At 39.5% G+C, this 15,540-nt stretch overlaps 1 protein-coding gene across 7 annotated transcripts in view; it reads left to right on the forward strand.

Annotated features, from left to right (window-relative positions):
* Positions 1-15,540, forward strand: part of FGGY (FGGY carbohydrate kinase domain containing) — a 408,065-nt gene that overhangs the window by 154,290 nt on the left and 238,235 nt on the right. For all 7 annotated transcript variants that reach the window (XM_057500245.1, XM_036911238.2, XM_036911239.2 and 4 more), the window contains exon 6: positions 2,818-2,933. In XM_057500245.1, coding sequence (XP_057356228.1) covers positions 2,818-2,933 — 116 coding nt within the window. The remainder of the gene's footprint in view (positions 1-2,817; positions 2,934-15,540) is intronic.

Consider the following 15,540-nt stretch of genomic DNA (forward strand, 5'->3'; position numbering starts at 1 on the left):
CCAGCCCTTCATGATCTGTTCATGGTGGTGCCAGAGGTGCAGGAGAGCAAGCAGAAACACTTCATACCTCTGCAAGCTTAGATTCAAAACTAGCATACCATCACGTCTTCCTCTTTCTTTTGGCCAAATCCAGTCACATGATAGAATCACAGTGTCGGGGTTGGAGGAGGAGAGTGCAGTGCTACAAATTATATGGCCAAGGATGTGGATATGTGGATGGCCGAAGAGCTTGGGGCAATAAACTCACCTTAGCTGTTAAAAATTACAGTGCAGTTTTTCTAAGTTATAATGTTACCACAAAGGAGAGACCCATGCATTTAGCTTGGAGGTAGTGGGGAAACTTTTGCAGAGTAGATGAGGTTGGAACTAGACCATAAGAATGACTTGGAGTTTGCCAAGTAGATAAGGATGAGTGGAAGGAGCAATATTCAATTAAGACAGAAGGAACAGTCTGAGTAGAGGCTCGGAAGTCTGTGAATAAGTGTACATTTGGGAAGTGATGAGTTGTCCTGTGTGGTTGTATCATTAGAATTAGTCCTTCTACACCTTCTCTTCTTCCATAGCATCACTCTTTCCAGTGCACTGTCAGAGTTCCCAAAAAATTTGAATTGTAGGCTATTTGCCACAAGGAGTTAGCCTAATGTGAATTCTTCAGAACATCCTACATCAGGACTTCTTTCTTTTAGATCTCAGAAAAAGTACCCTAAGATGAAGGATTTAGCACATATACATTGAGTTTCTACTGGTGCTAGCACTCTTTCAGTGTATCTGCCAGTTAGCCTATAGCTCATGTGTTCTGCCATCTATGACACATTTGAAAAAAGTCATTAGTGATAAATAACATTTGTTTGCTTTCAAAAGACATTTATTCCTCACAGAATGTCACCTTTTCTGTGAAGCCTTCCTTGATACTTTCTCCTCTTTCTTTCTGCCAGATTATATTAGGTTCTGCTACAGGTTCTCATTTTTCTCTCTACTTCCTTCAGAACATTTTTGTTAGTTTGTGATTTTAGGTGTGGTTGTTTGGTCACTGTTTGTCTCCGCAGTTAAACTCTCAGCTTCTCTGAGAGCAGAGAACTGGGTCTTCGGCATACCACTGGTTTCTCCAGGTGTAGCTTAGTTCCATGGTCATAGTAACTCAATACTACATATTTATCAAGTGAGTGAGTGAATGAGTGCATCTCATTCACCTAGACTTTTGGCTCTGTGAGATAGGTTTATCTTTAATATTGCATGAGCACCCCCCCCACCCCTGGTTTACCATTTTCCTTTGAGGTAGACAGACCATATTCATTCTTTAGTGCTTCCATTCAGTCAGCTGAATGTGGACTAGGTATTGGAGATAGAGTTGAATAGGGCTGGTTTTGCTCTGAAGGAGTTGCTGGATGAGTGGGAGAGATGGAGAAGTGAATGGGCAAAGACAGTTACTATGTAAGTGTCAACCTCTTAGGGTTTGTCCAGATTGGAGCTTAGGAAAGATGCATTGGACTCAGCTTGCCCTCCATTGGGACTTCATGAAAAGAGACAATATGAGCTGAGGCACAAAGACTAACTAGCAATTAGATCTACAACAGGGAAGAACATTCTGGGTATAATGAAGCAAAAGGGTCAGTGTACAGGCGAGTGAGGTATCAAGGCCTGTTCTAGGAAACTTCAAGTAATTCAGTATTACCGAATATGGAGAAAGCAGGGGCGGGAATAGCAAGGGCCCTGGAGGTCGGTATGGTCATATCACAGATCTTGAGTATTTTAAGCTCTGCTAATGACTGTACTTCTTCCTGAAGGTAATTATCAACAACTGATGGGGTTCATCAGGGAGTGATAGCATCAGATTTTATTTTATAAAGTTTGCTCTAGACATACATGGAGAACAGATTGGAAGGCAAAAGGACTATTGGAAAGATATATAAAGAAGCAATTAATTACACAGCATGATTAAAACTGGAGTAGAAGATATGCTGCATCTTCTGGGAGCTTAGAGGAGAGGCACCTCACCCAGAACTGGGGACTCAGCCTAGGCTAAAGGAAGTGTTTGAGTTATTGGGGGAAGAGGCTGGGAAGTGCTTTCCAAACAAACTGAAATAGGGCAAAGTTGGACAAAGGCACAGAAATGTGCAAAAACATGTTTTGTTTTGTTTTTTCAGAGAACTGCAAATGATTTTTTTATTGCTGGAGTATATAGTACTCAGGATGAATGGATAGAAATGAAGCTGGAGAGGAAAGCACCTTCCAGCATTCAAGTCTTGCTCTTATTAAATGTTGCTTTGGATTGGAGTGACCACGTGTATTCCAAGCACTTTTTAAGACCCTTGTTTTTATTATAGAGCCTTTTGAACATGTGTAAAACAGAGTAGTGTAATAAACACTCATTTACCCATCACCCATGACACCACTCTCCCTTCTCCTGTTATTTTGAGGCAAATCTCAGCTATTATATAATTTCATGCATAAATATTCCAGTATGTATCACTAAATGATAAGGAGACTTTTAAAAATTATAACCACAATGCTCAGTATCATCAAGTATTTAGTGGTGTAATTTCTAATTATTTCACCAATGTCATAAATATAGATAAAAGTACACATGTTCATATACACTGTTTATTAGGATCTAAATAAAGGTCTGAGACCTTTTTAAAGTGAGAGAAGTTGTTGTCAATCATTAACAGGTATAAATGGGGACTTTTGATTTAAACAGGGATGTATAATTACCTACTCTGGTTTATTCTGCTTCTTTGATAACTACTGCAGATATCTGGGCAGGTATTTAGCAAAATGCGTAGCTCATATGGTTCTACTTCTCTCCCATTTCCTTAGGTCTCTCTGCTCCCTGGTGTGTAAATGGACATACTCGGCAGAGAAAGGCTGGGATGACAGTTTCTGGAAGATGATTGGTTTGGAAGACTTTGTTGCAGAAAATTACAGCAGAATAGGTAAAAAAAATATATATATATATATATATATACATATATATATATATATATATATGGAGAGTGATTACATGTATATATATGTAAGAATATTGGTGACATTTTTGTTTTTATGTGAATTAAAATACAGAAGTGCAGCCCTGTTTTTCCAAGAGAAATGAGAAAGTTATGATGGGTAAGGCCATGACTAGTAGTTACTTGTATTAGAGCTTATAGAAACTGAGTGGAGATACAGGCTGTGAAAATCTGCACTGAAATAGAGAATCTTAGACATTGGACTAGACTGAGGAAGATATTTGCATGGACTAGCTGGGAATAGTTTAGATCATCTCCAGTCACTACTAGGAAAATGTTTTGTTAATCAGGTGACTGAGTGCCAGGGGAGGGGCTCTTGTCCTGAAGAGGCAATTGCAATTGAAGGGGACAGGTGAGTTGGGTCTAAAACACTGAACTGGGAGCTAGGGTAGTTCTAGTTACAGCACTAATGGCACAAGTGTAGACAAATCTTGTAATGTTTCTGTATCTCTATAGTCTTGTCTGTTCAATACATAGTTCATGGAAGTGATTAAAACTAATAGTTTACCACTTCTCAGACATATTATTGCATTATAACCTTTATCTCTTAAAATGTTCAAAACTGTGTAACAGTACTTATCCTGTTTCACAACTGCAGAAACTAAGAATCAGAAAAGGAATCTGATGGTTGCACAATTTGAAAGTGGTGGAAACAGAATTCATATTCACACATGCTTGGTTGATTCCAAATCCTGCTCTAACTGCTCTGCTCTACTGACTTCCAACTAATATTCATAGTGTGCCTATAGTAGGCAACAAATAAGTACAAATCCTCCTTCCTCTTATGAAGTTCATGCACATTTCTGTGTGTTTTTGCATAGCTGGTTACACGTAATTCTCACAACCAGTGACAAAAGTACTGTGCCCTTGTTAACAGAGGAAAATTAGATAAGTAACCTTGTCTAGCTACATGTAGAACTAGTTAATGATAAGTCAGGATTGAAACCCTTCTGACAGGGGGCCTAGAAGGAGCTAATATCTTAATGGAAGACAAATTTCAACTGCAATTACTTAACCGTTTACATGTTAAAATTTATATGGCCCCCCCACCTTGAAATTTAGTTGTTCTTTCCAAGTATTCCTGTGGTATGTTGAACATAGCTTTATTGATTGCATGTTTGTGTCTTGCTCCTAACACTAGACTATGAGCTCCTTGCCATCAGGATTTTTACTAATTTACCTTTTTGTTCTTGGTCCTAGCACAGGGCATGGCACATGTTAGTAGCTAAAGTACTATTTGATTAGTAAGTGGACAAGTTAATGACTGAGATGGTTGGAACTGTAAGTGGACAAATTAGTGACTGAGATGGTTGGAACTGGTATGTTGGCACTGATTGTTTTGTAAAAGCTGTAATGATTTTTACTGATTTTAGCATGTCTTTGGTGACTTGGTTCCAATTTCCACTAGGGTCCAATTTTAATGCTGTGGTGTCTCCCTCCTTCCCCCTTCACACAAAACCCATGCTTAATTAGTATATTAGCTCTGCTAATAGAGCAATACCTACAGGAAATGTTCATTAGAAGTCCATAATGTTAATCTAGCAGAAAATTTCCAGAGTAACTTTATTAGATTTTGCCTGTTAAGTTAATGGATTTTTAATGCATGTCCTAAGGAGACATATCATCAGCCAGAACATTGCCATACATGAATTAAAATTTGCCTGTTCATCAAAATTAATTATGTGATGTTTCCTTTGATTTTCATTTCTGGTGACTTGAACTTAAAGTTTCAGTCTGGACCAAAAGCGCAAGATATGAAAGAGGCTGTTAACTCTCAGTTGTGACTTTCAGAGACTCCTCTGCAGGATACTTCCAGACATTCTTTAGCAGTTCTTGGAACTATGAAAAATGGATCTCGGAAGCTTCCATTTGAAGTGTTAAACATTTTCAGTGGACTCATTACCCATCAAGATGTAGGCACTATACTGCAAAACCTTTTAGCAGATTTAAGCAGAGCATCATGGATTTGAGCACTAATATAATTACCATAATTCCCTCCTTGTGGAGCTTTCAGCCAAGTCTTTACCAGCCTTCCTGGTCTCATGCAGTAAATAAATGCTTTCCCTGAAAACTGAACACCTCAGCAACTGATGGTCTTACGGAGGGATATTTTTGAGATAAATTATTTATGAAGTGTAAGTTAAGGATCGAATGCAATATTTATATGGTGCATTTCAAGGACAGGGGAAGAAATTTACAATGTTTTAAGTAACTACATGCAGGTTTCCAAAGGTAAAATGTTACTACTTACTACCTTCTTTCAAGGAGGCATTTGGATGGTTTGGTTTGGGAACATTAAACAAAGTACAGGGAAAAAAATAGTTTTGTGATTGAAAAAATGTAGTAGCCATTTCTTTACAATTGAAACTCTCCTACTTGATTTAATATTCAGAATTGATGGAAAAAACTCAAACCCAGTGTTTTGTAGGGAATTATATACCCATAGTCCAATAAAATGATCTGTGTCAATAAATTTTGACCTTCAGTTCCATGTGAATCATTCCCAGGTTAGCTGTCTAATCCTAAACGTCTATCAATGGCAAACAGGAAGGAAGAGATCAGCAGGGAGAAAGGGCCCTTAGGAAGATAAGCGACATCCCACCTGTTCTAATCGATTGTCCAGGCTCTCTTTGAGCATGTCCCAGATGCCTTTTTACATTCTCGGAAAAGTAGTTCATTGGGTTCTTAGGTTGGGCCACTTTGTGAAAACTCGGTTGTACAACATGGTTGAATTTATAGAGTGATTATTTGTTTTAGAGAAAAGAGCTTTGTTATACACAAGGCTTCAGTGTGTTAGCTTACCGATCACTAATTATTTGGGGTTAGAGAACAGGCAAAGAAAAAACTTAAAGTTCAAATAGAAGGAGTTACTCTTACACGAGAGGCAGAAATGAAGATAAAGCATATGTGAAGGAAGACAGCAGTTCCTTAAGGGGAGGGAGGCTAATTGTTTCACTACTTTTCTCTCCCTCTGGGAGTCTGTATTTTTGGTAAGGACACTGTGGGCACAGTCATCTGACACATAGTAGATACTGATGAAATATTTGTTGAATGTGTGAATATATGTTTGAATGAAGGATTTGATAAATAAGTTCCTTTTTTGGCTTCAACTGTCCCTAATACTTAATGGATTCTCCATAAATTGTTTTGATTTAAATATATTACTAGGAGACAGGCAATGATTTAATTTAGTAAATTCAGTGTTCATAGTCCTTTTTTCACTGACGTATTTGCCACTTATGAAGGGGCTCCTGTGGAGTGTGGAGGACACACCCCAACCTGAGTGGTAGCTGCAATCCAATGTCACTCATACCGAAAATCTCTCAGAGACACAGAAAAACAAGCAAACAAACAAACTTAGGAAGATTAGGAATATCGCTTGTCCATAGAGTAAAATAAACCCTGCAGTTCACTGAAGCTGCCTTTTGGATATTTTTATTTTTGTCCTTTAGGCTTAAAATTGCAGGAAAAGAATCTTGGCTAATCACAAGTATGTGCTAAGGACGAAGATGTGCCAGTGCTCACCACTGTTCCGCTCTAAAAGGTCACAGGACAGTGTGGTTTATAAAGCCTGTAGACATGTTAGCTATTATCACTTTTAAGTGTATCTTGGCACTAGGAGGAAAGCAGTCTGCACTCCCTCCACACTCTATTTCCTGCCTTTTGGGTCTGAAAGAAGTAACTGCTTTTCCCTTACTCCAGCCACCACCACCGTAGATTCCCAGCAGTCCTACTTCAGTTGCTGGCCCTTCCAGGAACACCCCTGCAGAGCCAGAAGGGCCAGGGAGCAGCAATGAGCACATCATGTTGTAAGGTAGTGACCCTCCGAGGCTTTGATGTATGTAAGGTTTCATGGAGCCGCTCTTCCTTTCAGTGTGGCATCTGGGATGTGATTGGAAGACCCCCCAAAAGTGAGGTCAACCTCTCTAAACTTTCTTCCTACTGCCAGACAGCTGGTGAATACCAGAGCTGAAAGAGATCGTAGAGATTTTGCTGTCATGCCCTCATTTTATAGACAAAGAACCAGGACTCAGAGAGAGAGGGTGAATTGTCTTGGTCTTAAAGCATTTTAGTAACAAAGTTGAGACCAGAAACCAGGTCTTCTGACTCCCACTTCCATTGCCTCATGCCGCTACTCATGTTTGCCCTTTCCAACAAATTTTGGTCATTGGACAATCTGGTTATGGTCACTTGAAAGGGACTAAGCACTAGAAGAATGGCACTGAGGAGCAGACTTACGTGGGTGAATTTATGTCCATTGTCCAGTCTTCAGCCTTAGAAATGTGGCAACTGAACTTGGCCCAAAAACCCAGGGATAGTTGGATCTAGGATTATGCGCATCGTTCTCTTAACCTACTGACATAGATAAACTAAAATAATGAAATAATGTATTAGCCGTGCCTATTTTAATGGTTAAGAGTTTGGTCACAGTGTCTGACAGGCCTGAGTTCCCTTTGGGCTATGACACCTACAAGCTTTGTAAGTTCTGTCATATGTATTGTGGGAGGTACTTGATTTTCTGAGCCTTAATTGGTGTATTATGAGGATTAATTAATAAGATTAAGGGAAATAATGCAGATAAAGATCCTAGAACATAGTAAGTCTTCAGAAAATGTTTTCTTACTCTTTTAACTGTTCATTCTCCTGAATTCAGATTCCTCTCTAGGTGAAAGGTCATGTCTGCCAAAGACTGTACCTCTGAATAATTCTGTGTAATTATTGCCAACTTCTGACTTTTGGGAATGCCTCTTTCTGAGCTCCCCCCAGGGGTTCACACAGCCTTTTTTTGAGCAACATATAATAAAACCAATCGAATTTTTTTTTCTAAATCATAATCACATTCTAGTCTTACCTCTTTCAGAGGTCACCTTAATCGAAATTGCAGGTTTTCCTAAATTCTTCAGTCCTACAACTGGGAATCTTTAGTTTTTTCTCATGAGCAAAAGGGCACATGTCCCTAGGCAAATAAAAAATATAGGATACATAGGTAATAATTAGCTGAGAAACTCAGTGACTAATGTTCTGTGAGTGCTTTGTGACTTTAAATGAGTATTGCTTTTCATGTGCCATTACACTTATTTTTCCCATCAAATTTGAAAAATGAATTTTGTACCAGATTTACATTTGGGGAGACCTTAAGTCATAAGCTGTCAAGTCAGAAAGACCTGGTATCAAATCCTAGATTCACTACGTATTGGCTCTGTAACCTTGGGCAAGTCACTAAACCTTTCTGAGACTTAGTTTCTTCATCTATTAAACAAGTATGGGAATACCTTCCTTACATGGTCCTTTTGATGGAATGATGATTTTTATAAGGTGTTTGATTTCTGGTAAGACCCCAGTAAACAGTAGCTAAATTAACCAGAACAAGAAGACTCAATACTGCATAAAATACTGTAGTGACAGATGGAGCAGCACTGGCTCCCCTAATGCCAAATCCTATGAACAACAAAAGGACTTTTGAGAATTAAGAAGGTTGGCCTAGTGGTGTGCAAAGACAAGATCATATTCATGAGTGAATAAAAAGAGAGACTAAATACTCTCATTCATTAGCTAAATACTAAGGCTCATGCTGTATGCTAGAGACTAGTGACGAACCAAAGCCTGCGGGGTTCCTGCTTTCCTGGAATTTCAGTCAGGTGGACAGAGCATTAATCACAAAATTGGCACTGGGGTAAATGCTACAAAGAAGGGATAAAGGGGAGCTTCAAGAATACATAATAAGAGATATGACCATACCAGGGAAACAGGCAATGTTTGAGAAAGTGGTACTTAAACTAGGTTGCCATACATTAACTCTGTGAAGAGGGGTAGGAACAGTATTTCAGGCAGAGGGGACAGCATTTGTAATGACTCTGTGGCAGGAGGCAGCATGGTGAAAGAAGGGCATGTGGCTAGAGCTGAGAAAGCTGAAAGGACACAGGATGCAAGAAGATGCTGAAATCATTATCCCAGAGAACTAGCTTCATTCAGACCAAATGGTTGAGGGGAAATGAACCCTAAGGGAGTATTTTGAGTATCTCAGTCAGTTTTATATATTCATGCCCAGCTGGGCATCCATAGCAAAGAAAATAAGTTACAGATGTGATCTTGGAGCCCCTGAGAATAAAATTGAATTGCTGGTCAGAGATAGGAAATGGTCATACATTATCCCAGTTTTTCATGTTTAGTCTCTAAAAACTATTGATGTGTGTGCTTTATGTTAATTACATAAGGTTGGTTCTGATTATTATGCATCTGATTGTGAAAAAGGATGTCAGTAGGAAGTAGCCCAGGTGTACTATGAATAAGTCCTGCTGACCTAGCATTAAGCATTGCCTCTTGAAATTCTTTTCTTAGTAACACGCTCCCTCTTTGTTGGTGCATAGTCCCATTAGCACCTGGTGCTTACATATTGTCTGTCTTCTTTTATATCCCCAGCTACACTGCCCATGTTTTAAGACTCATTATCTCCTCTGCCTACCATTACCACTAAATAAACATCTTAATGGATGCATTGATGAATGGGGGAAATAGTTATCCAACACAGAACTCTTATTTTGCTCCACAGCCCAGCCACCCATCATGTGCTCTGTGGGCCTCTGTTTTAGTAAAAGGTACCACATTTCTCCCAGTTGGTCAGGACCCAAACCTAGAAGTCACTCTTGATGCTTGTCTTTCTCTTGTACCTTACTTTAATTAATCAGCAAGTCCCTTCTGCTTTGTTCCAAAATGAACCCTGAATTAGACTGTCCCTTCTCCTCTACTTTGGCATCCTAGTTCAAAGTACATTTTCCTCTCTTTCTGTGTTAGAGTACCAGCCTCTTAATTGGTTTCTTTGGTTATGTTCTTCCCATGACAATCCATTTCTCCACAACATCCTGGTTATTATTTTAAAAATGTAAATAAGATTGTGTTGCTCCCATGCCTAAATTCTTCCAGTGACTTTTCATTACAATTAGAAAGAAAAGTCTGAATCCCTTGCCATGTTCTACAAAGTCCTACATGATCCCCCCAACATTCTCTATTATAGAGACACAGAACAGACTGGTGTTTGCCAGAAGTGGGGCCAAGAGGGTGGGCAGAATGAGTTAATAAGAAGGTCAAATGGTACAAATTTCCAGTTATAAAATAAATAAGTCATGGAGGTGTAATATACAGCATATTGACTGTAGTTAATACTGAATTGCGTATTTGAAAGTTGCAAAGAGAGAAGATATTAAAAGTTGTCATCAAGAGAAGAAAAAGGTTTGTAGCTATGTATGGTGTTAGATGTTAATTAGAATTTTTGTGGTGACCTTTCACAATGTATACAAATATTGAATTGTATACTTGAAACTAATATAATGTTATATGTCAACTATACCTCAGTCAAAAAAAAAATACGAGGAAGAAAAACAAAAGTCATTTCTCAATAGTGTATATGTAAGTTCAGCAGTGACCTAGATTTCTTAGAAAATACTTGGTTGCTAAGGAGCAATGAACAAAGTGAATGTTTGCTGAGTACTTATGCACCAGTCACTTCTAGATGCTTTGTAACTATTAACGTATTTAATCCCCTTAACCAGTTACGTAGGTACTGTTATACTTATTTTACTGATAAGGAAACTGAGGCATAGGGAGGTTAAGTAAGCTACTTAGCCTCACACAATAAGTAATGGGGCCAGAGGCAGGTCTTCTCTAGAGCCTGCACATCTTAACATAAGGCTACAGGGTCTCGTTGGGTTGGGCTGCATTAATACACCTGCAATGTTCAATTCAGGATCTACAAGAACCCCAGTTCTGGTTGGATTATATCTGAAGTCCTGTGTCCCATTTCAGGCCTCACATTTATAAAGACCACTGATGAAAAACTAGTCCATCTACAGGAGAATGACCTGGTTAAAAAAGATAATTTACATACAGTGAATGCAAGAAACAGTTGAAGAGTCTGGGGTTGTCTAGCCTGATGAAATCACTTACCAGTCAAAATACCATAAGCCATGGAACTAGATTCTAATCCAGATCTGTGCAACACCAACGTCCCTCCTCACTGCTGTCTCAAGAACACAAAAGATGCATGCTATCCGAGGTCCCTTCCTCCCTTTCTCTGAAATACAATAGGAAAAAGAGGCTTGAGAATGCGGCTCTCAGAAGATTAGAATTATCTCAGCTCTCTAAAATTGCAAGAGAAGAATGAAAAAAATATAACACCTTGCAAAAGCCGCAGTTGTTTAAATAAATCATGTTAAAATCACAATTCAGTTTTGGATTGTTTTTCCTTTTCCCGAAAGAGTTATTAACTTGGAATTTGCTTCTAGATCCTGGTTGCACATCTGACCTGCCATTGTTGTCATCCATTGAGCAGTTATTTCATTCAGTGTTCTTAGAAGGCAGCATTTCCAGCGGCTGCCCTTCTGTGTTGCATGCGGCATGTCAGAGCTGCTGCCTCTTCTGCCTAGCCTCTCTTGGTCCTGCAGCTGGTACCTGGTGACCAGGGGCTCTGAGGTGGCCCTTACCTCTGACTTCCTAGCTCCTCTGCAGTGCTGTTCACCTCTTCAGTTTCCCAGCGTGGGCTAACCTTTCTGAGAACCCACATCAGGAGGCTGCTGTGGTCAGGTTGGCGGGTCACTGGTTGACTAATGGCCTCTCCAAGGTTTGCTGGCAGATACAGCATTGCCGTGAACACTATTGATCCCAGAAGTTTGCCCACTGCTCAGACAGCCTCTGTGGACATGAAGAGGTGGTGAGTCATGGCCCCACCACCCTGCCACCCATCTGTTCTTGTGGCGAGGAGATCAAAGATGATCTCTTTGTGGTATCATAAAACCTAGAAAGACATTAACAATTCTGTTAAATTTTCATACCCTTTTAGCTGTTGAAATGTACAATGTATTAGGAGGGGGAGAATGCCTCCTGCAATTTTTTTCCTCACTGCCTTTACTTCAGAGGCTACTTAAGGGACCAGGTAATGATTTTACAATGTTTATTAATACTTCATGTTCTGCTTCCCTCCCCCATTGTTTTCTACCAAGGACTGTGCATTTGTTTTTAAATTGGAAGTCCCGAAGCTACCAGAGGACCCTTAAGATACAGAGATATTGTGATGCCATGTGTTGTCCTGTTATGGATGGTATATATGTAGAGATCATTGCCTCAGAGTTGCTGGGTGAGGAGTATTTATTTTTAAAAAGCACTTTGGAGAAATGGAAGGAAAATGGGTTTTGGAGCTATAAAGATAAGAGTTTGAACCCTGCCCCTGTCATTTACTAGCTTTGCCCTTACTATCAAGCCAGTTACTTAACCTTTGAGGTCTAGGTTCAACCTCCTGCCACACTGAGAAAGTCATACCTGAGTGATAGCGGCTAATGTGGATGACCTTACACAGAGACCTCATGATGCTGGTCTCTCGGGAGAACTCTCGTCTGATTTGAGTACTGACATTATTTTTAGTTTCTTCTAGTTTTTCTGAATAATTACTTTTATTTTCTTTTTCTCCCTTGGGCATTATATTGAATAACTACCAAGATATTCCTCATCCCTTTGGCTGATTGAGGATTTAAAGCAAATTTGAGACTTACCTGTGAATTTTTAAGCCATTAGTACGTATTATTAGCTCCATGTTAATTCATTTTGTCCCCATCTTTGTTTTTATTTTAATTCCAGGTAACTTATTTCATCTCTGCCTAATGGATCTAAGCTCCTTCAAATATTTTCTAAGATAAGAGAACATGTAGAGAAAGAAGTCTGGAACATTGTCAGTACTCAATAGCTATTTGGTAAATGGATTAGTAAGTGTTAGAGAATACACACAGGCACAAACAAATGCTTCAGAGGAGAGTTAAAACAAATAACAGAGGGTTAAGATCATGAGTTCATGCCTTTGAGATATCCACATGATGTGGAATAGACAGTTGAGAGAGAAGAGAGAGAAAGCTAGTAATAGGGATTTGCTGATATTTGAAGCTATAGATATGTGTGAGAGACTCCAGAGGAAGAAGGGAAATGGATCTGGAGGAGAGTAATGGCAACAGTTAAAAGAGAGGAAGAGGAGGATGTGCCTGCAAATGAAGCTAAGAAGTAGTGGGCAGGGAGATAATAAGACCAGGAGAGTTGAGATGGGAAGGAACAATCTCCAGGGAGACAGATAGGAAATGAGATGAAAACTGTCCATTGGATTAAGTGACTTGGGGATCTTGGTGAAAGGCACTGTTTTATAATGGGGGCAAAAGATAAGGGCTGAAGAGGCAATAAAAATTAAAAATAGCACAGCAGCTACAACTAACACAGACCAAGCATTTACTAGACGCTAGCTATTGTGTCGGCTGCTTAACACAGATTATCATGTTGCAACATCCTTATGAGATATGTTATAATCTCTCTCCCTCTTTTTAAAGAGGAAAATTGAGGCATAAGGAAGTTAACCACCCTGAGTCACACAGCTGGCTGGTGTGGATTCAAGCCACATGTCAGATGCATAGTTAGGATCCAAGCAAAGACAGTCAGATGCCAGACTGAGAATGATAGCTGAGGAAACAGAGCCTGCAAGTTTAGACAACTGTCAAGAAATTGGGAGGAAAGGAAAACTGGGGGCAGTTGCTAGAGGAGGAAGAGTAGTTGAAAGTGGATGAAACTTGTGTGATTGGTTGGCTGAAGATGGAGAGATTTGATTAAGCAGGTCTAATTGGTGATGGGCAGGTTCCAGTAGTGAGTGATAGGTTGGCAATACAAGAGAGGGAAAATAGAATTAATACTGGAAGTTTCCAGAGAAGTCAGGAAGGAATAGCTTCTGTATAGGAGGGTGATGTAGTCAATCTTTTGTAATATACAGGAAGAAGAAGATGGGTGCAGACCTGCGGGAGATTGTATGCTCAGAGCGAAGAACTGAAGAGAGCTCTCCATTCCGTGGCTTTTGTTTTCTATGTGAAGTAGGAGATGAGATGGTCAACTGAGAAGGTAGTTGAAAAATGGGGGAGTCAGAAGTTTGAGGAGAGTGAGAAAAGGTTTAGCCAGAAAGCAGGAGCAAGATGGTTAGAGAAAACTTAAAGGGTGGTTAAATGATATTGAGAACCTTGCTGAGGGGTGGTTATGAATCTATTATTAATCTTCCCAGTTGTGTGATTTTCTCCAGCAGTGCTCAGCATTCTGGTTGCAAATACAGAGGGGGTTGTTCATTTGTTGTTTTGCTGGTCTTAGTGAATAGTAGCACCACTCAACCAGTTCTGTAAGCCCTTGACACTTCATCCTTGATGCCGCATATCTGCTCAGTTACCAAATGCTGTCAGCCATATGCCCCATATATCTTTGTAATCCACATATTCTCTCCACCTTAAATGCTACCAAGTCTGTATTTCTATAATCTCCCACCTGGACTATTCAATAGGCTTCTAATTTTCCTCACTGAATGGAAACTTGCTTTCTTCCATCCATTCTGCACACTGAAGCCAGCATGAACTTTTTATAATGGAAATATAACCATGTAGCTTCCCAGCATAAACCTTCCTAAATCTTCCCAATACACATGGAGCACAAAACAAAAGCCCTGCCATGACCTCCACTGCTGACACTCTTCTCCCCACGATCTCTGTCCTCTGGTTGACTGCTCTTCTTCCTCTGCACATAGCACCCTTGTCCTCACCAGAGCTTGCTCTTATGGTCTTGTCTTGCCTCCAGCATCAAGTCCACGTTCTAGACAGAGGAAGGACAAGAACAAAGGGCAACAGTGTGTAGGTGAAGTGAGTGCTTCCATCTCAGGATGCTACTTATCTCTAACACCTCACACAGTCACTTCTGCTTACAGCTCATTGGCAGACCACTATCAGGGAGGGAAGGTAGAAAATACACATTTTGCCTTGGTCACATTGCAGAGTTGTATCAGGAAGAAAGGAGGATGTTTACTCAGAAGGCAGCTTGCAGTCTCTGCCATAGATGAGAAGGTGTTTTCTGACTGAAGAGTTGAGTGAAGCATATTGTGGATAGGAGTAACAGCATAAGGTTCCAAGCCAGGTAATACGGTGTGTGCAGGGATGAAGGTGCTGGAACATGAGTTGAGGCAGGGAAAAGGGAGAAGTGAAGCTGGAGAAGTAGGCAGGGATGAAATTATAATGGCCTTTCTATGCCATGATGAGTTGTTTAAACATTATCCTGTACGTTCATGTTCTACAAGTAGGATTTTGTGTCCCGCGTTATGTCAAGATGTTGCATTGAGTGTGGAAAGAAATTTAGAATTTAATTTACTTTATTTTTATTTCATTCTTTTTAAATTCTATTTTTAAATTCTATTTTAAATTCATACAACTTATAAATTTAGTAGCACATACATATAATGTGGAAGTAGTAAATGTAAATATAAATAAAGTAGCATGAGAAACCATGATAGAGACTTCTTCATGGCATTCATGATCCAAATGCTTAGAAACCACTGCGTTAGGCATCAGGAAGGATTTTAAGCAAGGAAATGACATTTTGTTCATTTTGTCATTTTTTTTCCTTGAGATTATAAAGTGCTTTAGATTAAAAAGAAATATTTTAGAATGTTAGCATTGTAAAGGAGCATGGAGAACATTTGTTTCTTTTT

Source organism: Manis pentadactyla, chromosome 4 (genome assembly GCF_030020395.1).
Source record: "Manis pentadactyla isolate mManPen7 chromosome 4, mManPen7.hap1, whole genome shotgun sequence".
Classification (NCBI taxonomy): domain Eukaryota; kingdom Metazoa; phylum Chordata; class Mammalia; order Pholidota; family Manidae; genus Manis; species Manis pentadactyla.